Below are 27,485 nucleotides of genomic sequence, written 5' to 3'. Positions count from 1 at the left end.
CAGCTGCAAAAGCTTCAGAACAAAAGCTTCTCATCAAGTGTAAGTTTATCTAAAACTAATAATGGACAGATGCCGACCGACTCTAAATGTCTCTAAGAGTGAAGTGACCCAGAAGTATCTGTGTGGCAGCCATAATAAGAGCTGCTCTAGATACTGAGGAAAGGTGCTCTAGTGCTTCCTTTATTACCTCCTTTAGGAGAGGACACACTGGACCATCCTTTATCCAAGTAAAAGAGGTCGTTCATAGCAGTTTCAACCAATCATAAAAACAATAACATACCTGCTAATTCAATGTTAGTTATGAATGCGTTTTTGTATTTCATGCCATAACCTGCAGGTATGATTTGACTTTTGACACCAACCCACAGTTCCTAAATTACTTACATCGAAGTTAGTTTGAACTTGATTAGGGTTCAGTGTAGTTCAATTTGTATTTGTTTTTTTAAGCAGTCAGATTCACCTTTCCTTCATACTGTGATACTGATTGCAAAGTGATTCGGAAAAGGAGAAAGGAGGTAATTTTTCTGGACTGTACCGTAAGTCAGATGAGAGAGAAGCTGATCCTACTGACTTAGAGCTGAATAGGGACATAAAGATAATAAAAGATGAATAAACAGGTAAACAAAAAAATGCAATGAAAATATATCAATAAATGAATGAAAGTAAAATAAAATAAAAAGGAAGGTCTTGCGTTTGCTTTTAAAAATCTCAACAGTCTCAGCAGCCACCAGGTCAGAGACTGCTCCATAAACATGGAGCACAATAACGAAACGATGTCTTTGTGTCTGGGAGCCTTAAAACAGCAGAGACCTTACAATTGGTGTAATGTGGCCTCCCTCTCTGGTCCTTGCCAATACGTGCAGCCGAGTTTTGAAGTTACAGCGGTGGCCAAGATTTCTCTGGAAGAGGATTGATCTGATCGATTAATCCTGTAAGCGTGACTCGGTGTCTCTGCATTCGCTTAAAAAAGACACGGTCGGACTCTTGCAATGTGCTTGAAATAATAAAACAAGGTAACTTATTGTGGGCAGCAGAGACAAAGCTTTAGCTTTTTAGCTGAAAAATAATAAGAAAAATAATAAAATAATACTCAGCTTGAATAGATGGTATTAAACAACAAGCAAGTCTGAACACATAAGTCGGAAGAGAGCAAGTTCCACAATTTAGGACCCACAGTCCTTTGATCTTTTGAAAAGTTTTCCCTTGTTGCCTGATACAAACTAAAAATCTGTCTTTTACTCATTTCCAAATCTACAAAAATATGTGAATGTAATATTTAATGCTCATCAATCCAAATGTCTACAGCTTCCAAAAGCTGTAGGTCTTTTTCCTTTACTGCTCTCTGACTGCGTCCTTACAAACAGCCCAGTGTTTACCGTCTAAACAATGTCAGACAGGAGAGCTTATTAAGCCATCTGACCTTGAGGAAGCAAAAGAAAAGTTAAGAGGATTCCTGCAGACATGGAATGGAGACATATAGTCCGTGTCGCTGCCATTTAAATGGATTTGTGGTCATGAAACAAGCAAAGCCACTTATTTCATGTCAAATTAATGTCAAACATCCGCTGTTGCTAAACCATCATACGATGCAGAATCCAAAACAGCAACAACACACACAATTTCCTGAAATGGGGACAAGCCGAGATAAAAATAGCTTCGAGCCTGGCACAGATAACTTTTCTTGTCTTCAGGCAAAGATTATAAAAAATACGACTCCAAAATTAGTCAAGGTAGCAAACTGTAGGCCAGCAATAAATGTGCTTTAACATCAGTGAGTAAATAATCAGCGAGTCTGGAAATTATGTCAAAATCAAACGGCTTCTCTCCACGATGAAATGTGATCAACTGTGATTACAGCTCGGAGTCACTTAGTAATTGCTCACAACATGAGATAGCATGATTTTTATCGAGTGCTCACTAACCGAATTGTATAAAGTTGAGCGTAAATTGATTAAGAGGCCTGCTACTGTACACTATCTACACGGCTCGAGATAAAAATCTTTGTGTTCATGTACACAGAAAACACGAAGCATGTGTGTCTTGTTGTAAACCGTTTTATCTCACCGTCACCACACTGTTATCTCTCAACTGTAGTTTTGCAAAAGGAAAAAGGGGAAAATTCAGCCCAACACATTTAGGTGATTTTATCACCGGGGACAAACTAAACATACAGACAGATGCCAGGATCTGGTCTTAGCCAACATGAAGATAAAAAACTGTTCAGCAGAGAACAAAGTTCTCCAGAGGACTTTAAGTCTTTAGATATATTTAAATCCAAATGTTAATGTTATGTTTCCACAGCTTGTCTTTGTCCTGTCTTTCTTCCTTCATCCCAACAACTCTGTATGCTAGTTGAAGGGTACATGACCCACATGACGACACTGAATTTGAAAATCTGTATGTAAGTTTATAAGTAACTCCTGATCATTTAGGACTGACAGAGATTTTGTGTATTATAGTGTGACGTATAGCGTACGTGTGTGCTACACTGTGGTTAGCACTGTTGCCTCACAGCAAGAAGGTCCTGAGTTCAATTCCACCTTCAGGCTGGGGCCTTTCTGTGTGGAGTTTGCATGTTTCTCCAGGTACTCCGGCTTTCTCCTAAAGTCCAAAGACATGCAGTTAGTGGGGATAGGTTCATTGGTAACTCTAAATTTCCCATAGGTATGAGTGCGAATGGTTGTCTGTGTCTATGTGTTAGCCCTGCAACAGACTGGCGACCTGTCCAGGGTGTACCCTGCCTCTCGCCAGCGCTCCAGCCCCCCCAGCGACTCTGAAAAAGGATAAGCGGAAGAGAATGGATGGATGGTATAGCACACGACTGGTCTTAATTGTCTTTCTGTGTAAAATCCACTTTACAAATAAAATTGCTCTGCCTCAAGGAAAAGAAGGGATAAACAATAACAGAACAACCAATGATAAGAGTAGTTTCCTCTCCTCTTTGTGCAGTCTAAGATGAGCTTTCATAGATAACAAGGTTTACACAGAACAGTCTCCAGTCAAATTAACCATTTTTAGTGAATGATTGTAGTTCTTAAGGCTGGTGACTACTGCCCTCTTCAAAAACCATATGGTAAATGATGGATGGAGGAGTCCTAAAGTCATAATAACGTAAATAAGCAAACTGCTTCTGCAGATTATATCATTAAATCATCCTACACTAAACGATGCATCTCATTATGTTTAATGACTTCAAGTACTATTTACTTTGATTTAATAATTAGATCTGTACGTAATGAGATGTCTCATTAGAAAACCTGAAGCTGACGTTTTGTTCTCATTATTCGGTTTAATAAACAGAGGACACAACGACTGAGTATCGCTTTAAGTTCAGCCTCCAGAAAAGTAGCAAATATCCATTTGAGTAAGTCTAGGAATAGACATTGAGCTTAGTATGCACTCAAAATTAGGGCGCATGTGATTCAGGATCTAAATTTTCATGCATCTTTAATTTGTCTTAATTAATTATTCAGCTGTATCAGGAGATGGATACACCAACCCCGTGATGGACGCCACACAGGAACACTTTTCCCTTCCTTCCCCAATGCTGCCTGACAGCCTAAAAGACGCTTTACTCAGTCTTATGCTAACGAAGAAGGAAGGAAATCAGGCGAGAGAACAAAAGAACACGATCGATGGTAAAGGATGGTCAGAAAGGAAGAAAAGGAAAAATAAATATTTCTGTCAGTTTTTTGTAAGATCTAAATTCAATTAAAAAAAAAAGGCAGACAAGGAGACGAGAAATAGGGAGCTGAAGCTGAAGAGGAAGGAAGGGCCACAATGACTGTGAGAAAAAAAAAAATAACACACTGCAGAAGCTAAAAGAACAGACCGCAAACAGAAAGCTGCAGTCATGTGGAAGAAGAAAGCACAGGAGGTTTAAGGAGAGGAGGGAAATGGGATGTAGCTGCTTCCTGTTGTCAATCCCAATTTTTTTTTTTACACACACTGACATATTCACAACAGCTCACTCTCACAGTGACTCTCTCACACCTCCGAAAAAATGCCTCAACGTGATAAACGTGCCCGGGTGTTTACCTGGAAAAGAAGAAATGCCATCTTTTCAGGCTTTTCCAGGTGAACGTTAGCCAATGGTGACATAGAATTTTGTCCTTTCATGCACTTTTCCGAGATCTTCCTAGTCAACGACGCAGAATACTTCTTATTTTTATACTTCTATTTTCTATAACTTTGAGCAATAATTGAGACCTTGTAATACAGCTAAAAAAAAACAGCTGAGAGTTTACTGAGAAGATGAAAGTTTCTCTGACACTGGTAAGCTGATGGTTAGTTTACTTAACAAAAAGACTGCAAACAGTGGAAAAACAGTTTGCTAAGATTTGTCCAAATGTCACAAATAAAAACAATGTACAACATTCATCCAACTGGTCCTTTTTTTTTAACCTTTTGATGGAAATATTCAAAGAACTGAGCATCCTTTAAATGCCACAGTCTGAGTGTTGTTGCTGACCATGTTCATCCCTTTATGACCACAGTGTACGCATCTACTGATAGCTGCTTCCAGCAGGATAATGCGCCGTGTCACAAACCTCAAATAATCTCAGACTGGTTTCTTAAACATGATGAGTTCACTGCACTGGACTTAAACGAACTCCACAGTCACCAGCTTTTGATCTGATTTGGTTTGTGGTGGAACAGGCGATTCACATCATCGATGTGCAGAAGACAAATCTGCAGCAACTGTGAAATGCTAACATGTTAATATGGAACAAAACCTCAGAGGAATGTTTCCAGCCCCTTGATGAATCTGTGCCACAAAGAATTAAAGCATCTGTGAAGGTAAACAGGCTCTAACCAAGTATTGGTATTATGAAACCAAATGTTATAAGACAAGAATCAGGAATTTTTGTTTTGTTTTGGAGTAACTGGAACACCGCCGCCAATTTTTCCAAGAACTACAGGGCAAGTGGCATCTGAGAAAGGTAGACGTCTCCACAGCCAATATCTCTGAAACTACACGCGAACACCCCCAGACAAATAATGTATGCATGCGCATTTGATTTTGCACTTAACTGAAAATTTGAGAGCCATCTGGACACTACCTGCTCAGCACCAAACAGCAGACAGCTGCTGACTGTATGAAGCACTAAGAAGCAACGACTCCAAAAACAAATGTAAACACTTCAGCTTAGCAAAGACACGGATAATAAGACATGTTCAGCTGAAGGGTTTTGTCTAAATGTTCATTACAGTGACTGGTCAACCTCCTGTCGCAGCTGTCATCATCTGTGGCCGTTAATTTAAAATTATGCTTTATTAATATTTAAGAGCAGAGATGATTGACTAAAAGGCCTGGATAAAGACGACGAGGCTTTCTCTCCTTTAACAAAGGACAGCTGCTCGCATGTCGTTCTGTTTTGACACCTGGATTTTTTATTCTTGTTTCTGACGGTTTGTTTTCTGGGGGGTTTTTTGGTTTACATTGTGTTATCATGTCATAGTGTCACACATTTGTATGCATTACACAGAAGCACACAGCGAGGTAGGCAGCATGAAGAGCGTGGCGACATGAGAGGAGATGTGAGACGGACGAGGATGAAAGGCTGTGAGAAAGGGGATGATAAAAGCGTTGCGGGCTAAAATGTGCTGCTTTTTCGCAGAAAACCTGGTTTCCCAAGAAACCGCTAATCCTGGTCTTTGCTGCCTCCGATCAATCGGGAGAAAATAAATATTTTACTGCGGGTGGACCAGCTCTCTCGAAATCTCAATTCCCATTACAAACCCCAGATGGCTGAGTAACCCTGAGATACAAAAGCAAGGTGACGATCTGCAGCATTTCAGATGCATGAAAGGATGAAGTCATTACATGGGAAAGGCCGACGAAAATTCAGGTGTCTTTAGAAACAGAACAGATATGTCCTGAAAAGCATGTTCGCAATGATGAGGTTTTGTATCTCTGCATCCAATCTTTCAGAAAGCAGAAGTGCAAGTTAAACAAAAATGTGGGAGAAGATAACTAATCTACAATAATGATGGTATGAATGAATAGTAGATGTCTTCAAAACTGCTTATTTAATCAAATACCCTGTGAACCACAAATATAGCAAGTCTGCTAATTTAATTAAGCAGCAGCAGGTTTTCTATTTGGGATTTTAAATGAACAGATTATTAAAATTGGTTCCATGAAGTCATTTTTGATCACTTGCAGATCAAAGAATTAAGAAATCTTTTGCAAGGGAGAAAAGCATTTTAACATATACAGTACTGTGTAAAAGTCCAGAGTCGTCCATTTCTTTATTTAGTTAGAAAAAGGGGAAAGAGGTGCAACAATTTTTTGAAATGTGCAAACACACATGGAAGTACACTATATAAGGCAAAAACAGAGTTTGTACAATTCTAACAAGCTTGAAATTCAATATCTGGTATGATCACCTTTGTTATGCAACACAGCCTGAACTCTCTTAAGCAGATTTCTTCTAATTTCTTTAAGTAGTCTTCAGGAAAAGTTCTCCAGGCTTCTTGAAGGACATTCAAAGCCTTTTGTTCTGATCTCTGTCAAAATGATCCCACAGTAAAGTTGAGGTCCAGGCTCTGGGGAGGCCAATCCATGACTGATACTGTTGCATTGCATGTTTTTCTATCCATGTCTTCTTTTACTGTATTGCATAAACACTCATATGTCAAGTTAAATTTGATGCCCATTTAATGAAAACTATCAAAAACAGTCTAAACAGTCTAAAGGCATTTTTCAGACCTAAACAGTTCTTCAATAATGAGTCGTACTACAAATGCTGTTTAGCTGTGTGGCACCTTGCATTTATATAACAGACATAGAAGAAGGAGGAAATAAAAAACACTTCAAATAAACGTGTTAAATATGATATGAAAATGCGTTACAACAAAACTGAAAAAAAGTTCCAATATTATTAAACACAAAAAACTGATAAATTTCAACTGAATAATGAAAATTGTTCTACAATTCGTGACAACTATCTCTATAAAGGTTCAAAGCTAAAATGACAACAAAATAATAATCACCCATCGATCCATTTCTTCCCCTGGGTCACGCAGGCAACAGCCTAAGCAGAGAAGCCCAGACCTCCCTCTCTCCAACCAACTCCTACAGCTCATCAGGGGGAAACACCAAGGCGTTCCCAGGCCAGCCAAGAGATGCAATCTCCCCAGGATGTCCTCAGTCAGAACACCTCACCCAAGAGGCTACCACCTCAGCTGGCTCCTTTCAATATGGAGGAGTAGAGGCTCCACTCATCTACAGGAGGAAGCTAATTTTTGCCGCTCGTATCCAGAATCTCATTCTTTCGCCTTCAAAAAAAAAAACTAACAAAAAGAACCACAATACTTGAAAGAATCAGGCTTTTTCTACAGCGACGTCAGGGCTGCTGTTCCCTCTGGTGGCAGATGGCTGAATAAAATTTAGGACACAACAATTTTCCAGCACTAGCCATCAATTAAAATGTAAAATAATTATATTAAAGAACTAGTACATCTGGTACTGACAACTGTGTTTTACAGATGGCTGTTTTAAATATGGATTCATCACTCCATAAGACCTGTTGCCACTGATTTTCAGTTCAGATCGTGTTTAATTTGGCATACCTCAGCTTTTTCAGCCCCATCAGAGGCATTTCTGTGATGGGGGGGTTTAGCAGATCATAACTGCAGCTTTTAAAATTACCACATTGTACTGTACAACATAAACTGTGAGAATATGTGACTAAAAGCAACTACAGACATTTAAAGTCATCGTGGTGAACACACGGGGCTGAAGTCATGTGATTGTGTTCATGCATATCCTAAAACTTGGACAACTTGCAAAACCTTTGGAGATTGCATTAAAAAAACATTTAAAGAGATGTGTAAATCTAAATGTGATCCATTTTCCTTTCCCAATATCTGAAAAGCAGATGGAAAATCTCACTTTTGTTGCCTCATTTCAAGAAAATCCAGAGTTCAAAACCACCACGTGGGGCCTTTCTGTGTGGCGCTAGAATGTTATGGGTACTCTGGCTTCCTCTAGGACCAAAGACACGAAGTTAGTGGAGTTAGTTTAATGAGTGACTCTAAATTGTCTATGGGTGTGACTGTGTTGTCTGTTTCTGTGTGTAAGCTCTGCGACAGACTGGGAATCTGTCCAGGGTGTACCTCTACGGCAGCAGGGATAAGCTTCATCCCCCCAAAATGGATGGCTGGATGGCTGGCTTTGGTTTTTATTTGGAGCCCTAAGTAAACTTCTTCTTGATGTGTTTATGGTCTCAGTCACTTGTTCCAAGCCTTCAAAATTGCAATTCACAAACCAGCGGGTGAAGCCAGAGCAGCTACATCAATGTCTTTCTGACACATTTTGACTTTTTGCTAGGACATCTGTTTTTAGACATAAAAACTTGAAAACATCCGAGACAACATTGTCTCAATATAAGGTTTTCTGATGAACAATAGCCCCCAACACACACTGACAAATATCTACCCTTGATGGATTCTTCAAGTACCTTACACTTGACCACACCATCCATCTTATTGCACAAGAACATCCAATTGTTAGTCCAACCTTTCGTGTCAGTCTCAACATAATGAGAGGAGAGATGTGTCTACTGAAAGACCGGTTGCATCATCCTTCCTGATTCCCTTCTCCTGCCCTCGTGAAATAATTTCACCCAAACTCAAGGACACTCATGTCAGTCTCCTACATCTAATGACAGACATGAAAAGCCCTCTGCCCATAAATCCTGCCCTAACTGAAATCGAATGCACTAGTCTTGATTATTTATCATGCGGAACGATTTCTTGTTAGAAGCCACTTCATCTTCATCTCACTGCAGGAAACCTGAAGCAGTGTCTACATACACATGCACTGATTTGTTCTAAGGTTGGATTACCACCACTCTTTTGTGCACTACAGCCCTGATAAATCCAACTGCAGACATTCAGTCCAATTAGATGGGCTTTGTAAGTACGTGCCAGTGCAGAACTTCATGTTATTGTTCTTCTTAATGAACAAATTCCCTGAAATTAAAAAAAGAAAAGATCTCTACAGCGCAGTATGTGCATGCATTTTTCATAACATAAAAGTGCTTGGAAACAGCACCAGCGTGTTTTCTGTCATTCAAACAATTTGCCTGTTTAAATGACATCCATTCCTCCAGAGTTTGATCAAATATTTCTCGACTGTCTTCAGACACACGTCGCACCGATACTTCAACAATTCAAAAATGTGTTTGTTTATAAAAATCAAAACTACCTTTGACTTTGTTTTTTCATCTTCACAGCAGATGCCCAACTTCTTTATTATTATTCAAATATTCCATCCTCCTAGATATTGTGCGTGTCGTGTTCCCTTTCTGATTCTTTGTCATTAGGGAGCCTTTGGAAGTCTCGCCATGTTTCTTTCTCCGAGACACTGCTGCTAATGAGATGAGTTCTCTTTCTGCCCCGACAGCTTCACTTTGCAGTCGAGATTTCCTGCTCAGTGAAATAGGCTTGTTTTCTGAAGGAGACATGGTGACAGCACATAGCAGGACTCTTCTGTATTTTGTGCTTCCTTCAGAGCCTCTGGGTTTTGAATTCTGCACAGACCAATGTTACTTTATCAAAGCTGGTTGTAGGAATAAATCAAGCCTGCAGGGTTAAGGCCTACTGCAGCAGGCGCGCGTGTGTGTGTGCTGAATATGATATGAAAACCTGGCAGCTCTCAGAGCTCTCTTTTGCTTTTCTATGCAGAGGGTGGACAGAATATTTTGAACACCTACACAGACATTAAAAATGCATCACTGCCTCCCCCCGCTGTTTGTACAGTATGTAAGATGAGTATGATTATGGATGAATGATACATTGGGTCGGTACAAACCAGTTAAGAAGTGACGAAACACAGATAATCTATCTACAACACAGCCTAATAACATAAACAGTACTGTCCAGGCACAAAATTACCATAATAGTAGCACTTTTCTGACAGTCTCAACACTATAGTGTTTCAGATTAATGGATGAATGGTCTATCCTACATGGGATTATATGGGGTCAGGAGAAGATTTACTTCTGCCTTAACTACGACTTAAAATGCAAAAACAAAACACACTTTACTTCTTGCTCTGCGTCATTCACATAGCACGACAAAGTCAGTCCTCTTCTTCCAACATCTACAATGTCCTGTTTCCTCCTTCTTCTCTAAATCTTCAAAACCCTTAGTCCAGTATATCCACTATCCCTCATCTGAAAATGTCCAAACCATCTCAGCTTTGATTCTTTAACTTTGTCTCCAAACAGTTTAACCTGAGCTGTTCCTTTGTTAAAGTCATTACTTGTCTTGTCCATTTCTGGTCACTCCCAGTGAAAACCTCAGGACGTTCAGGTCAACCTCCTCTCAACTTCTTTGTCAGTGCCACCATCTCCAAACCATACATACATAGAAATATACATACCAGGTCTCACTACCATCTTGTAAACCTTCCTTTTCATTCCTGCTGCCATCCTTCTGTCACAATCACCCCTGACATTTGTCTCCAACCGCTCCACCCTGCCTGCACACTCTTCTTCTTCATCTGTTGCTTTGGATGGCTAAACTCAGATATTTAATCTCATCCCGCTTCAATATATCTACTCCTTGCATCTTAACTATTACACCTGTTTCCCTCTCATTGACACATGTATTATTTTTGCTTTTACCGACTTTCATTTGTCTCTCCAGTGCACACCTCTACCTCTCCAGGCTCTCTTCCACCTGATCACTAATCTCACCATAGAAAGAAACGTCATCTGCAAACATCAAAGTCCACGCAAAACAGTTGACTCTTTTCATCTGGATGTAGCGTTTCCATTGGGAGAAACATATCGCCACTCATCCAAGTGACTTCGGTCAGTAAGAATTTGGGCAATAATACAGTTTTTTGTAATTCTGCCGCTGTAAAATCCCCACAGTGGATTTTAAATCAATCAAGAACAGACTTTTAGACTGATTGCCCAATTACATTTGAGCCTCAAACTAACATTTCTGGACAGTTTTTAACAAATCTGGATACAAATCTGTGCAGTCTATGGCTGCTTCCAGTCTAGGACCCATGGACATCAGCAAATCAAGCTTAAAGATGAAGTTCAATAAGTAAGATCTGGATTCACTCGTCTGTCTGCATTCTTGGGTGTTTCAGCTGTTAGTCTATTCTTTACATCACTTCTATTTTCCCACGCTGTCAAATTCAATTCAGTCATCATCACTCTGGTCCAGTCTTTTTGTTGACTGCTTTCTGCGAAGCAATGACGCAAAAAGTGTCTAGACACTGGGGTGGGGGGTATTATTTACCACAGGACATTGCTGAGGTCCTGTCCTACTTCCTATCTTCATTGGAGTCCACTCTGCTACATAACCCTGCTATGTTTATTAGTCAAACTCTGCATTTCAATAAATCATGTTTACTTCCTCCAAATGATCTCTCCTCATTGTAATGCTGCTTTTTCTCCTTTGAGATGCTCTGCCAGGCTTTTACTGCAGCTGCCTACGGCTACTGTTTGTGTGATCCACTGTGGAGGTGTACAGATGCATAATTACAAAACCTGTGGCACTGTCCAAGCACTTACGGACTTACCTGGATATATGAGAGAAAACAAGGAAAAGCACAACAGGTCCACTTTTAACCTAAGTTGAGCACTGGACTGTAATATTGCACAGGTCTCATTAATACCGCATTCAGCCCCTTAAGCTCTCGGCAAAATGCTGCGACTGAAGCGTACAGTGTTCGAGAGGCCAGCCATCACATCCTTGGCTGTGCATGATCACCATGTATTACAGTCCATTATTAAATATTACAGAAACGTTTGCTCCAAATACCTCTTTAAAACCATCTACTGTAATCATAACAAGATCATTATCATAGCAATGAAATAAACCCACATCATTAAGCAATCATAGATAGTTGGAAATACTCCAATGATATTTCTGAGACAGACACAAAATGGAGCAGTTTTCTCATTTGAGTGATTCTGTAACAGCTGAAATGATGGAGATAACCGTCCCATCATTTTTCATTTCTCCTCGGGCTCCAGTTTCTGCTGATTACAGCTGCTCTCGTTTATTCCAGCTGCTATTAAACCATTTAACAGGCACACTTCATTCAGCTCTGACCGCTACAGGCTAGCATGCGGCGGGGGTTTTTCGCTCGTATTGTTTGTGAATGAATTATTCCGCATGCTGAGTAACAAAGTCTAAGCTGAAAGGAACAACTGCACCTGAGGCGTTCTGCGCACTTTTTTTCTAATTACAGGGATATTAAGTGCAGGAGGAATTATCAAGGTCACTGTCATATTTTTATGCACGGCACTGCTAGAAGCAAAAGAAGGCTCGTAGGAGTTTCTTCTGGTCGCTTAGCAACCTTCGGTTAGGTGACTCGCATTTTTCAGCATTTGACACAGCTGATGTAAAAGCACGATCTCACACATCTCCTTAAAGGGCTTTCACAGAGCCTTTAAAGTCGCTGGATTCTTTTAGAATTAAACTAAAAATCATCTAATAGGCAGTTAGGGAGACGTACGTGAGCCAATAAGTCGCTTTGTATCTGTTGACTTCGGCTTTCACATCCACCCTGCTGAACATTCACAGACTGTGATGCTCTTTTTCCACCTCAGACCTGCTCTGTATTTTAGACTCTGAATGAGCTTACTGTTTCACTGCCAGCTTCTCCTCTGAGAGGCAGAAAGGCACAAGAACTGTGTGTGAGTGTGAGAAAGAGGGAGAGGCTAAGCTGCTGACATAAGTAGGAGGTATTCACACAGAACAGGCAAGGATTTTAAGCCCACAGCATGACCTTCCCTGTCTGATGCTGCCAGGTTTGAGATACGTGACCACAGCTACTGTAACCTTTACAATAGACGAGCAGAAGTGAGTAAAAGAACAGGACATCTTGTGTGGGGTTTTTTTGTACATTAAACCAGATGAAACACTCAAGATCAGCCACATCTGAAAATAAAGCCGTTTGGGTAATAAGACTAACAAAAAGTATAAACAGCTTTTCTTTTTTCAAGCTGAGTGAGAATGAAAACACTTCTGCGAGTCAAAAACCTACGATGTTTGCATTTACCACTAGAGCGCTGCAAAATGAAAGCCAAACACGGCGATTTTAACAGGTGTGAGGTTTCTGTGTGCTGGATATCGTCAGCGGACAAATTAAGTATGCTGAAGGCATTATCTTGGACACAGGGAAACTGTCAGTACTGACATTTTAAAGATCAAAGATTTCTTTGAAATTGTTTTAAAAAAGAATTCAACAGATTAATGAATAATGAGTAGTCGAAGTGAATAAATGTAGCTGAAAGCAGCAACGAGGGAGGGCAAGCAGTTCATCAGGTGGACAGGTTTGAAAATCTGAGATCTATCCGGCGACTTTTATTAAGGTTGAATTTTAGTGACCACTGAAAAAAATGTTCTGCCTGTATTTAAAAAAGAAAACTATTTCATTAAAGCCAACATTTTTTTTCCCCAATAGAGCTTATGGTTCTGCTTTAGTTCCATTAGTGGTACTTCAGTGTTGAAAGTAAAGCAGTCAGTAAAATTACATTTTTATTTTCACTGCTTAAAGTGAAGAGGTTGTTTTTGCAGTTGCTATGAAAGTGCCACAAACTGATCTAAATCAAGTGGACAGAAACTACAGTTTTTAAAAAACACTGAAGATCAAAGAATCCAAGCAATATTTCAACTACATGTTCTTATGTACTTATTCTGTTTGCAGAGCCTTTTTTCCCTTTCTAATGCTATAATGCATGCAATCGTCCTTTGTTAACATTTGCCAATATTAAAAAGGAAACTAGATGGCATGCATCCTTTAAAAGATTTTCAGCTTCTAGTGTGTCAAACTAAAAACAGCACAAACGTTTGGAGCGCACAACAATTCATCCTGGGACTCATTTCAATAAAAGCTCTAAAAATCTGAAAATTAAAGCCTGGTCTTACTCGCGCTTTGAGCCATGCTGCGGAAGAGCTCCAAATCATCCTCATCTATCTTCATAAAGCTGTGATTGGCATCCAAGAACGTAGTCTATTTACATCAGCCGTACTTTAACTAGTTCAAGAAACAGCATGGCAGCTTTATTGAGGGACTGGCAGGATGCTGTGATCTCTACTGCCAATCCAGCTGCTCCCATCCAGCCCTCCATTCAACATGAGCAGCTGACCAGCCCTGGAGGACACTGGTAAATCGCGACGACAGTGAGACAGATGCAGAACACATCTGGTGGGGGGGTATGATGGCAAATTACACTATCAACAGAGAAGGAGAGGTGAAGGAGAGGAGGGAAGAGAGTGATAATGTGCTGCCGTGTGCAGTCCAATGACACTTTCCAACTCAGCATGAACTAATCAGAGCGTCTCAGACCATTTCAGAAATTAAACCAATACTCTGACACTGATGAGGGGTTAAACTAAACACCAGATCTTCATCCAAAATGCACAACACAAACAAGGAGACTTCATATTAAAGCGACCTTTCCTTATGTGTTTAGCTGGAGGGAAGACAGCTGCAGAAATTGCTGACAGGTAGTAAAATGCAATGGTGGAATCACGGGAAAATGTTTTTCCAAGGACTCCTGCAGGTACTTCAACACCCACTTTTTTTGTTCCTCGTGCAGAGCTTCAAGGAACAGATGAGGCACGTGCCCACATAGACCCCAGGTGGTGCTCAGGCACCTGTCCTTTTAACTTCTTACTTGATAAATTCCCTTTTTGCAGGTTACTTTTTCTATCATCTACTTCACAATTTCATATGACATTCATTTCAAATTAGAAGAACATAAAGGCCAACAATTATATTTTTATAATTCTGCTACATCACACAAGCCACATATCCTCTTTTGATTTTTGTTGTCAGCCATATGCCTGCATGCCATCAGAGCGCCCTGAGGAACAGCATGATGTCTCTGACCTGCCATTATCCTGCGAAAGAAAGGTTATGATAGTGTTTGGCCAGCAAATATTCAGATGTCAGAAACACCTCCTCGGCATATCCGTCTGGAGTCATGGAAGTGACGTGAATCTTAAAGATTTTTCATCGTATTTATTGCTTATAGGTGCAGTCAAAAAATTATGAATTCGGTGTTGGATAAAAACAAAGTACAGTAGCAGTGTGTGTGCAAGTCTGGAGCTGTGGGACTTGAAGAAGAAGAAGAACTTACTGCTTGAGTGGAGGTCAAAGTTTGTGTGCGAGTCCGTGGGACATGAGTACCAGCATGTTGTGTGTGTGTGTGTGTGTGTGTGTGTGTGTGTTTGTGACCTGCTACAGAGGGGAAAAAGTAGCTTGCTAAAGTAGCTAATTTGTGCACCACCCGACTGACATAATTCCAGCATTCTTAGAAATGATCCATGAATTCCAAAACCCCCGGTGCATACTTAGTCAGCTCCAAGTGTCTTTGCCTTAAATATTATCTTAATAAATATCTAATCCTTAATTATGATGTGTAATATTTATTTAATATGCAGCAAAATAGCAAGAAAGGACGGGTTAAGAAAACAGAAATAAAGATATCTACAGTAGAGCAGCAGCTCTCCTCTGTCCTGGATCAAATCATCCAGCAGTGAAGTCGATGAGGCAGATCAATAAATAAGTATGTAAGCAGGTAAAAGGTGTGCTGTTGTGTGCAGATGTGTTTTAATATATATATTCTTATGTGACCTGTTTTTGGCTTTAGCACCTCCATACCCTTCAAAATGTTTTTTTTTCCAAATTTTTGGATGGGCTGCTGTTTTTATTTAGCAGGATGTTTATGCACTTAATTACACTTTTGTATACACCAAATCCATTCAGATGTGTTATAAAACAGCAGAGAACCAGTATATTTCACTTACTGCTGTTTGTGGTTCAGCTCTGTCTCCTTGTTCACCAGGTCCTGCTTGAGATTGGCTAGCATCTCCACAGAGACGTCCACCTGCCGAGAAAGCTCCGAGGCCTTGTCCTCCAGGTCTTGTTTCTCCTGGCTCAGCCGTTCGCTCTCCTGCTTGGCCCGCTCCAACTCTGAGCTCTTCCTCTCCAGCTCCGCCTGAAGACGGCCTACACGGGCCGCTATTTTCTGCTCCACCTACAGTTGAGGAGAAATTTTTTTTTACCCCCCCTGTGTAAAATTTAAAGTGTTTTTTTTAACAGAGAATTTCTAAGCATACTAGTTTTCTTTAGAAAATCAGGTCAGAGAACGAAATCATGAAAAAGCATGCCAAAAACAAAAGAAGTCAGTTTAGACTGGAGAAAAAGACTTGTTGATTCTCACAAAGCAAGAGATGGAAATACAAAGTTATCACAGTGTATCAAAATGTCAATAACTGGAGTGAGAATTATCATCAGGAGTTACACAGTACAGAACAAGCATTGCAGAGGTAGAAAGTGAAAGATTTTGAAGACTGGTAAAAAAAAAAAAAAAAAAAAAAATACAGTGTCTAAAGACTAGGGATGGGTACCGGTGTCCGGTGCCATTATGGCATCGGTTCTGACATAAACGGTAGTAACCAGACCGAAAAGCAGCGCACATTTCGGTGCTTTATTTTTCCTGAGATGTCATACACTTTGGATTCTAGCCAATCATTTTACCTTTCCAAGGATAGTAGGCGGGCCCAGGTACGTACGTTCTTTTAGAGCAGAGCTACAGATTAAAAATGCCCAAGGCGAAGCGGTCAAAAGTCTTGCTGTACTTCACAGCAAAAGATGCAAACACCGTTTAAGCACCGGCACCGTTTCAAAAGTACCGGTTTGGCACCGGTATCGGATAAAACCGAAACGATACCCATCCCTACTAAAGACCCCAGATCAACTTCCATGACACTAGTGAATGACTTAGCTAAGTCAGGAATTATAGTCTCAAAGAAGGCAATCACTAGAACCCTGCACAGGAATGGACTGTGAGGTTGCAGACCAAGAAAAACTTCACTTCTGCAGAAGAGACACTTTCAAGCCAGACAGAAATATACTAATTACATGCTACTTATGCATATTGGAAGTGCATCCTCTGGTCAGAAGAAAAGAAGCTAGAGCTCTTTGGCCGGGGAGATGTTTGGAGAAAGAAGGGAGAGGCGTGCAACCCGAAGAACACTGTCCCCTCAGCGAAGCACGGTGGTGGGAGTATAATGCTGTGGGGATGCTCAATCTCATCGAGGTAAGAGGAATCATGAAGAAAGAAGGAAATGTGAAGAAGTGGACTAAAAATTAGTGAAAAAGCAGCCAATGTCCAAGGACCACTTAAAAAATTCCAAGAAAGTCTGACTCCTTGGAAGCAAAATATAGAGAAATGAGAGGTGAGTTGTTGCACAGGACTGTTTATGGACACAATTTCCTGATAAAGTTTATTCTGATTCTGTTAGCTTAGTGTATTTACCTCTTCAGACAGCTTCTCCAGCCTCTCATCCAGCTCCAGCCGTTCAAACGCCCGCGCCTTCAGCCTGGCCAGGCCTTCCTCATACGCTGCTTCGACTGCACTGGCTGCTACATTAGCTGCCACCGCTACAGCTGTGCTGGGGTTTCCATGGGGACCTGGATCTGTGGATGTCATGGCTTTTTTCATAAAAATCTCCCCCAGGGGAAACTCCACATTAGGAATATACCGGGCTGCAGTGTTGGAGTTAGCTGGGGTCAAACTCAGGTCGTCTGCACAAGGAAGCTCACGGCAAGGAAAGCGCCGCTCCTTTAAAGCTGAAGGCCGAAGTGGCTCAAAAGGGTCGTTGTTATTGGCGGGTGCGAGCAGAGCTCCCTCAGCCACTAGGGGCAGCAGAGCAGCAGCGTCACATACACTGTTGGATTTGGAGAGGACGTAAAGGGTCTCGTACGTGTGGTTGTACTCCAGGTGGGCACGCAACGACGACAGGCTTCGGAAGCGCTTGTGCTCCCCGCAGCGAGGACAGCGGTATGGCAGGTCCAAAGATGCCATTCCGTGCAGTAACTGCCGGAGGAGGGGGGGGCGCTCACGCAGCACAACGGTAGCGCCAGTCTGAGGGCACTGAGCTCGAGCACCTGACAGATCCTCTCATGGTGAGAACAGGGCAACTACCGGACATCAGCAGGAGAGAAGAGCCAGGTCAGTCACATGACCGCACTGGGTGGAAACATTCAGCTGGTCGTCTCACTTCATCTGCCATGGTTGCCTTTCCTATGGTCCTAAAGAGAGGGCAAAAATACAAGTTAAAGTTTGTTGGTTTCATACAAGTATAATTCTAACATACAGGGAGTGCAGAATTATTAGGCAAATGAGTATTTTGTCCACATCATCCTCTTCATGCATGTTGTCTTACTCCAAGCTGTATAGGCTCGAAAGCCCACTACCAATTAAGCATATTAGGTGATGTGCATCTCTGTAATGAGAAGGGGTGTGGTCTAATGACATCAACACCCTATATCAGGTGTGCATAATTATTAGGCAACTTCCTTTCCTTTGGCAAAATGGGTCAAAAGAAGGACTTGACAGGCTCAGAAAAGTCAAAAATAGTGAGATATCTTGCAGAGGGATGCAGCAGTCTTAAAATTGCAAAGCTTCTGAAGCGTGATCATCGAACAATCAAGCGTTTCATTCAAAATAGTCAACAGGGTCGCAAGAAGCGTGTGGAAAAACCAAGGCGCAAAATAACTGCCCATGAACTGAGAAAAGTCAAGCGTGCAGCTGCCAAGATGCCACTTGCCACCAGTTTGGCCATATTTCAGAGCTGCAACATCACTGGAGTGCCCAAAAGCACAAGGTGTGCAATACTCAGAGACATGGCCAAGGTAAGAAAGGCTGAAAGACGACCACCACTGAACAAGACACACAAGCTGAAACGTCAAGACTGGGCCAAGAAATATCTCAAGACTGATTTTTCTAAGGTTTTATGGACTGATGAAATGAGAGTGAGTCTTGATGGGCCAGATGGATGGGCCCGTGGCTGGATTGGTAAAGGGCAGAGAGCTCCAGTCCGACTCAGACGCCAGCAAGGTGGAGGTGGAGTACTGGTTTGGGCTGGTATCGTCAAAGATGAGCTTGTGGGGCCTTTTCGGGTTGAGGATGGAGTCAAGCTCAACTTTGATGATAGTCCTACTGCCAGTTTCTGGAAGACACCTTCTTCAAGCAGTGGTACAGGAAGAAGTCTGCATCCTTCAAGAAAAACATGATTTTCATGCAGGACAATGCTCCATCACACGCGTCCAAGTACTCCACAGCGTGGCTGGCAAGAAAGGGTATAAAAGAAGAAAAACTAATGACATGGCCTCCTTGTTCACCTGATCTGAACCCCATTGAGAACCTGTGGTCCATCATCAAATGTGAGATTTACAAGGAGGGAAAACAGTACACCTCTCTGAACAGTGTCTGGGAGGCTGTGGTTGCTGCTGCACGCAATGTTGATGGTGAACAGATCAAAACACTGACAGAATCCATGGATGGCAGGCTTTTGAGTGTCCTTGCAAAGAAAGGTGGCTATATTGGTCGCTGATTTGTTTTTGTTTTGTTTTTGAATGTCAGAAATGTATATTTGTGAATGTGGAGATGTTATATTGGTTTCACTGGTAAAAATAAATAATTGAAATGGGTATATATTTGTTTTTTGTTAAGTTGCCTAATAATTATGCACAGTAATAGTCACCTGCACACACAGATATCCCCCTAAAATAGCTAAAACTAAAAACAAACTAAAAACTACTTCCAAAAACATTCAGCTTTGATATTAATGAGTTTTTTGGGTTCACTGAGAACATGGTTGTTGTTCAATAATGACATTATTCCTCAAAAATACAACTTGCCTAATAATTCTGCACTCCCTGTATACTGAGATAAAGTCACTCAAAGGCAAAAATCCAGTCAACTAAATAGGTGCCAAGAAGCAGAAGACAAAGCTAAAACTAAACCACCTGCCAAAATACACAAGGGAAAAACCAACGTGCCTTTTCCAGCAACACTACACAGCTTTTCCCTGCAACATGGCCCCATACAACTCCCATCTGAAAAAAAAAATATTTTATTTACAATAGAGAAATTAATACAAATCAGTTGTCTAAACTGAGACATTTTACTGAGACATGAAAAATACTGGCTCATTTTGAATTTGATGATAGCAACGCATCTCTAGGAAGACGAGGATGGGGCAACAAAAGTAGGTGATGCTAAAAAGAAACAGCTGGAGGAACATTTTGCAAGTAATTAGGTTAACTGGCAACAGGTCAGTAACATGACAGAGCATCTTCTCTCAGCAGCAGAGGTGGGCCGAGATGTAAAATACTATGTCTACAAGAAGAAGAAGAAGAATTTTAATATCTCATCATCTACAGTACATAATAAGAAAAAACAGACTGAACGAATCTGGAGAAATCTCTGTGTGCAAAGCAGGCTTGAAAATCAAATATTGGATGTCTGTGATCTTTGGGCCCTCAAGTGGCACTGCATTAACAATACGCATGATTCTGTCATGGAAATCACTGCACGGGATCAGCAAGACGTCCAGAAACCACCGTCTGTGAACACAGTTCACTGTGCCACTTATAAATGCAGGCAAAAGCAAAGAAGAAGCTATGTGTGAACATGATTTATCTTCTGCGGACCAAAGCTAGTTTAAAGCAGACTGAGGCAAAGTGGAAATGTTTTCTGTGGTCAGACGAATCAAAATGTCAAATTCTTTTTTGGAAAACATGGACGCTGTGTCCTCCAGACCAAAGTAGACAGAGATCATCCTGCTAGTTAACAGTGCTCAGTTCAAAAGCATCTCTGGAGGTACGGGGAGCATCGGTGTTTATGAAATTGGCAGCCTAAACATCTGGAAAGGTGCCATCAGTGCTTTAAGGTATATACAGGTTTTACAGCAACATCCTCCCATCCAGACAACACCACTTTCAGGGAAGGCCTTGTATATTTTAGAGAGATGATGTTAAACTAAATACTGCATCTATGACAACAGCATGACTTTATAATAGAAGAGCCCGGGTGCTGAACTGGCCTGCCTGCAGTCCAGACCTTTCACTGAAAGCAGAAAACATTTGGAGAATCTTAAAATTTAAAGAAAATTCCACAAAGAAGACCCAGGACTGTTGAGCAGCTAGATTCCTCTATCAGACAAGAGCAGGACAATATTCCTCTCCCAGAAGCCCCGAAACTGGCTTTCTTCAGTTCCAAGATGTTTACAGACAGATGTCACACAGTGGTAAATATGGCCGTTTCTCTTCATTTTTTTAATGTCCTAATGTGAATAAAATATGGAGTTATGAGATCTGCAAAACATCACATTCTGTTTTTATTTATATTTTACCCAACTTCTGTGGAATTGGGGTTGTAAATCCTGGTTATTGTTACATTTAGCTCACCTTGATTACAATATTAGAGAAGAGTTTTCCTAATGTCCTCACCGCAGGCCTCTCAATATTTACTACTCCAGCTGTCTGAACACTGAAGAAATCAAAGCCTGTCTCTCTCAGCTGGAATCATAATCCATGAGTTTAGCGGTCAAGAAACATGAAACCTTTACTTCACCAAGGATTAAAAAGCAAGCTCTTGCACTTGTACTCGCAGAATGGTGGGGAAATGGAAGTGGATCCATTAGTGAGAGTGCTTATTAGTGCCAAGGTCATTTTCCAGTCTTAGTCTAAGAGGTCAGACTGGATAAGGCTAAATCCTTTACAAAGGGATCTGGTAACTCACAGTAGTAAAGAAAAAAACCCTGATATCTGTTATCAGAGTAACAGCCCTCTAACACAGCCCTCATAGATAATGAAGACAAGACTAGAACATGTAAATGCATAGCAAAACTTTTCCTTGGATGCATTTCTGGGTAAACAAAAACAAAACAAACACAGCATTCAGAAACTGAAGTTAACTTAAAATATTCAAAATTATTTTTTGATTACTTTTTTACATTTGCTATTTAGATGCAGAGCTGTGTGGGTCACTGCAAGAACACTCAATTAGTTTTTTTATCCAATTACCCAGAACTTGAAGCCCCTGATGAAATAAAAATTCAGCACACCATCCTTTCCTGGTTTCCCTGAATCAGCTTCTCTAATTACTGTAAAGCTCTGTAAAGCTTTCTGCTCAAGTCTTAGACACCAGTGCACTGACAGAAATACTGAGCTCTTCACTCTGAGCCTACACAGCTACTAAATAATATCTGTAGCAAGGTCTCATTTAGAGTCAAGTCCTGCTGTGATTCATTGTCTTTATAAGAACTTATTCAGTAAATTTATGTTCTTGGATGTATTTGTTTGCTACATTTTATTTTAGAAAACTTTTTTTTTAAAAACAGTCTTTAATACTTCAGTCACATAGAGCCTGGCAACCACCAGTTGCTAGGAAAAAATTAATATTCCCTGAGCAGTTGGTGAATAGTTGCTGAAGGTTGCCAACAGTCACTGTGGCTGCTAAAGTCAGGCCAGGGATCCCCTGGTAACAACTGGTTAACTTCCACTATTTGATTTGCTGCTTTCTGTTGCTAGGTGAAACTCCTCACAAAGAGGTATGCAGTGTTGTACTAAAAACCTCCTCTGCCACAATCACCCACAAATTTGCATGGAACACAGCAACTTGAAAAAGTGCGACAGAAAACCAGAAACAGAGACCGTTTGCAATCAAAGTCAAAGGTGGTAAACTCCAGGCCTCGAGGGCCGGTGTCCTGCAGGTTTTAGATCTCACCCTGGGTCAACACACCTGAATCACATGATTAGTTCATTACCAGGCCTCTGGAGAACTTCAAGACATGTTGAGGAGGTAATTTAACAATTTGCATCAGCTGTGTTGGATCAAGGATACGTCTAAAACCTGCAGGACACCGGCTCTCGAGGCCTGGAGTTCCCTCGCCCCTGTTTTAAAACATGTCAGTTTCACAGTTACGACACAACCTTTACTTTGACAGCAATCACTCCTTTTTTCACTAAATTTTCCTATCGCTATGTGGTTAGTCAGTGAGTATTTGCAGACAAGTTGGTGTCTTCCATGCAAACCACAGGCAAACACAACAACCTACAAGCAAGCAAAGCAATCGAAAGTTTTTTTTTGTTTTTTGATCCCTCTCTGTGATCGATTTACAACTGCCAGCAACTTCCAGCAGGCACTCGCCAACCAGTCAGGGTGGAAATACATTTTTCACTAGCAACCAGAGGTAACCAGAGAGTCACAGACGGGTCTCTAGACCCCTGTGACTGAGGCCTAAGCCTGATGTTTCCTTACATATAAAAGAATTATTTCCAGCTTTTCAGTTTAAGACTGTTTAAATGGATCTGTATCAGACTGCTGCATGGCCTTCGGCGGTAGGCGGTGGTAGACCAATCTGTAAATTTACAGTCTAGAAGTAAAGCAGTGATAGCTCAAATCCCAATCATTACAGAGCATATCTTCATTAGGAGTTGTGCTCATCCAAAGGTGAATATTTCCAGGTAGACTGTGATTAATAAATATTATATTGTATTTTGTGTGTTGGTGTTTTTGGCTTTAGCATCACGTGTACTTTTAGTAACAATCCTGAGCACTCTGCAGAAATCACACCCCAGGGTATTTTTTAGAAAATGTTTCACCACTGACAGGAAAATCAAACTAGTATCATTACATATGGACTTTATTTATGGTATCAGCTTAAATACTGGGTAGTCTATTATCTGCATTCTCAACATAGCACAAGGTGCTTTCTGCTGTAAGGTAAGAACCATTTTATAATGACTGTAGGGTGGGGGTTCAAAGCCTTAGAAAACTCATGCTTGAAGCAGGGATTGTTTTAACAGGTAGTTCCCACCAAACCAGCCTGTTCTCATTCCCAGGAGTCCCGTACTTCCACTGTCAAAGGCAGTGGGGTCTCACAGATTTGACAATGTGTCCTCCGGGACTGGTGCCATAACACAGTCGGTTATACATCGTCACACACAGACGGTTGTAAAGGAGTCATATTTAAACACTCGCCAGCAACACGAAGGGTTAATGTTGTGAAGAGGCACATTTGAACCCAAACCACAATCTTTTCCTAAACCTCGCCAAGTAGTTTTTAGCTCCTAAATCTAACTAACAAGTGAGAGTAAAAACCAACACTGGCGCTTGAACCGGAACTCTCAGAGATCTCCTATCTCTCAGAAACTTCTACAACAGCTATTAATGAGTGAAGCAGCAGGCACTGGAAGCACAATCACAAATCCCAGATGCAGACCATTCTTCACAGTGGGCTCATACACTGGAAATCCCCAGAAGTCGCACAGACTGTTATTAGACGTCTGGTAAGGCTGGATCAGGGAGTGTACTGGCAAGGCGTCCCCATTTATTAAAGGAGGAGGATTTCACAGACACAGTCACTGCACTGCAGTGAGCAGGCATTCCCATCTGCTTAAAATTACTCAGTGAGGTATTTAAGCAGGCAGGAAAAGGAAGGAAGCGAAGCTGCTTTTAGCCACATGTCACATCCTGTCAGTGGAGCTCAGCTGAAACATTGAAAAGAAATGCATTTAATTTTCTTTATTGTGGACTACTGAACAGCAGACATTAGAAATACAAAACTATTGGGAAGATGATGTATGATTTACTTTACTTCCTTTGCACAGAAAGCATATTCAGGCCTCAATAAAAGGACATCAGTGAAGAAACACAGTCGCTATATGACATCAAACAGAGTAAAGATATAAAAATGCATTTGTTTGCTTTAAAGTAGGTGGTAGCAGTTCAGATGATAAAAATTTTCACCATCTCGTCTCAATCACTTTTATGCTATGCTCTTTTTTTCTTAAACCATCAACTCCACTTCAGTGACCGTCAGTAACAACAAAAAGCCATCGGTCCCATCAGATCAGCTATCCCATCTGCCTCAAACATTTTGCAACCTTTAACTGCCAACTGAAAGGCTCTGTGGCCAAACACAGATCAGCTTTACAAGCTGTCCTTTAAAACTGAGTAGAAGCACTAGAAATGTGAGGGAACGCTTTATGATAGCTTACGTTCTCGTAACTGCACTGATCACATCTGCAAAAACCTCAAAGCTACAATTGTATTTCAGTACTATTTTGGGATTCGAGCATATTCAGAATGGCTCCATAATAATGATCCCACAGAGCAGCCACGCAGCGCAGTGGCAAAATATCACTGAGAGAGTGCACTACTCAGCATCAAGCAGCACAGTAAGCTTGTATACGGTATTTACAATACAATATCATATTTACAGTCATACTTTCACAAAATCTTTGGTTTTACCCTCACAAAGGGTGGACAGACATATAGACAGATCACACATCCTAAACAGCAATTAATTCCTAATAAAGTTAATAATGTATAAATTGAAAAAAATGCCAATATGCAAATGTGGTTAAATTCATCATGTTATTGTGCATTTAGGCAGTTTATTAAATGCAAAGGCTCCATGCCTAAATGTACTTCTAAATAGATGGGTTAGTTTTCACAACTAAATTACCGGCCGCTTCATTAGTTATTGATAGTTATAGTCATTGATAGCTCAGGCACAGTGTGGTTGCCTGCTGCTTCAAGGTTTGACGTATTGTGCATTCAGAAATGCTCTTCTACATACCTTAAGTAGAAATGCACTAAGTCCAATCCATTTACCATTTATATTATAAATATATATTTCAATACAACAGTCACTTCAAGGCACTTTATACTGTAAGGCCTAGAGACTACAATAATAGAGGCAAAACCCCAAAAGTCAGACAATGATCAATCACTTGGTGACAGTGGGAAGGAAAAACTCCTTTTTAACAGGAAGAAACCTCTGGCAGAACAAGGCCAATATTAATTTAGCGAGGCATCATTTCCGCAAGCTTATGCAGCGTCACAAACATTTATTTTGTCACAATGATGGGAGTGTCGCTCAATTTTTATTAATTAAATTCTTCGAGTTGGTGACTTTTCTTTTGGCCAGGCAGTGTATTTATAGTTTACTTAGTCAAATATAACAAGTTCTAATTAGAACTCACAGTTATTCCATATTTACAGTACATAATAATGTACAAATATCAGTAAAAAACTAAAAATCAATTCAAGTTACAACCAACATTTTTACTGGCGCAATGGGACCACAAATATTTACTGGCAGTTTTGTATTTCTTTATTGAGTAATTCAAATGGAGAGATTTAATGAAAAGCTGCTTTTTAAAGGGCTTTTTGCTGGGAAACAGTAACAATCTCATTGTTAAACCCACAGAAGCTTTCAGACAGTCAAACAAGACGCAAAATAAGTCCAGTCAACAATCTATAAACTTATGACCTATTTGAGTGCAAGAGGGAGGGCTTCCATTTGTGGTCCTGTACAACAAGGTCAAAGAGTGAAAGTTATGGCATTAGGCATAAATGACTCTTTATTCATTGCTGTTTGCATTGGGGTGGTAATCTGAAGTCAGGGTTTGTTTAAAAGTGAAACGTGGTCTACCCTCCCACGGGGATTCTGCACATCAAGCGAGATGTCAAAGGTGAAAAGAGCCCAATTCAAAGAGAAGATAGAGATAGATATAAAGATATAGAAAAGTAATAATAAAGAATGAGAAATCTGTCAGGACACACAGAGGTGTGAGGGTGAGTGAGAACAGGGCAGATAGAGGGAGTGAAAGTGTTTCTCAGCAGAAGTGGTAATAACAGGTTTTAACACTGAAGTGATCTGCAGACTAGAGAGGAAAACCACCAGGAGGTGTCAATTTTGAGCTTTGATTGGAAGGGGTTGTTTTTAATCACAGAATTGATAACGTATAGTGCTTAAGAAATTTATTAGACCACCATTAATGTAAGGTTTTGGCCACAGCTGTCCCAAAATTAACAGTATTGGTAGTTACTAAAATCATTTGTTATGTTTCTGTAATGCTTAATCAGCCCATATGTTCAAGTTCTTTGATCAAAACAGGATATTTTGAATATTATGTTGTTATCCATGAATTTTCAAATTCACATCAGGGCTCGCAAAATCGCTAGCCCGACGTCCTGGAGCTAGCGATATCTCCGGTCGGGCAACCAAAATCTATCTCAGCCCCGCCCGTCGGGCCATCATATAGCCCGGCGGGCTATATTCTACACGAAAAGAAAAAAATATTAAAGCAGAACATCATTTTTTGATAAAAACGCCAAATTAAATTTATTTAATTAAAGTCCTGAATAAAAAAAAATTTGCATTAGTGGCTGAATGTTATCCTTGATTCATTTCTGACCACTGTGCTCAAATTTGGACATAAAACCATGAATTCAACTGTTATTTTCCTAATAAATAAAACAATTATTTTTAGTTTTAAACACATTTGCAGTATAAATTTTTACATGACATAAAAATGTCATATCGTGATATTATTGCTATAGCAACGCCATGTGTTTACATTCCATAGTGCACACAAGCCCGGGCATGTCTGAGAGAGCTGCAAGAGCCAAAACATAGAGCTGCTCTAACAACCTCCAACAAGGCAAAGTACTTATATTAAGAAGAAAATTTGCCGCTAAAGGTGGAAACAACAAACCTGTTTCACCACTTGAGGCAAAAAATACATCATCAAGTATAACCAGGCTAAAAAGGAGAAGATAACATCCCAGGTATCGTTATTGCAGGTTTTCTTGAAATATCGAGATATAATTTTGAGGCTATGTCAT

The 27,485-nt window shown here is 40.5% G+C and overlaps 1 protein-coding gene across 3 annotated transcripts in view; it reads right to left on the bottom strand.

The window, feature by feature from the left end:
- Positions 1 to 27,485, bottom strand: part of fbxo41 (F-box protein 41) — a 63,554-nt gene that overhangs the window by 26,571 nt on the left and 9,498 nt on the right. For all 3 annotated transcript variants that reach the window (XM_003452283.3, XM_019359965.2, XM_019359964.2), the window contains exons 2-3: positions 17,313 to 18,088; positions 15,799 to 16,028 (exon numbers count right to left, since the gene is read on the bottom strand). In XM_003452283.3, the coding sequence (XP_003452331.1) occupies positions 15,799 to 16,028; positions 17,313 to 17,861 (779 nt within the window). In that variant the 5' untranslated portion in view covers positions 17,862 to 18,088. The remainder of the gene's footprint in view (positions 1 to 15,798; positions 16,029 to 17,312; positions 18,089 to 27,485) is intronic.

Source organism: Oreochromis niloticus, linkage group LG6 (genome assembly GCF_001858045.2).
Source record: "Oreochromis niloticus isolate F11D_XX linkage group LG6, O_niloticus_UMD_NMBU, whole genome shotgun sequence".
Classification (NCBI taxonomy): Eukaryota; Metazoa; Chordata; class Actinopteri; order Cichliformes; family Cichlidae; genus Oreochromis; species Oreochromis niloticus.
This window is presented reverse-complemented; position numbering and strand designations above follow the sequence as displayed.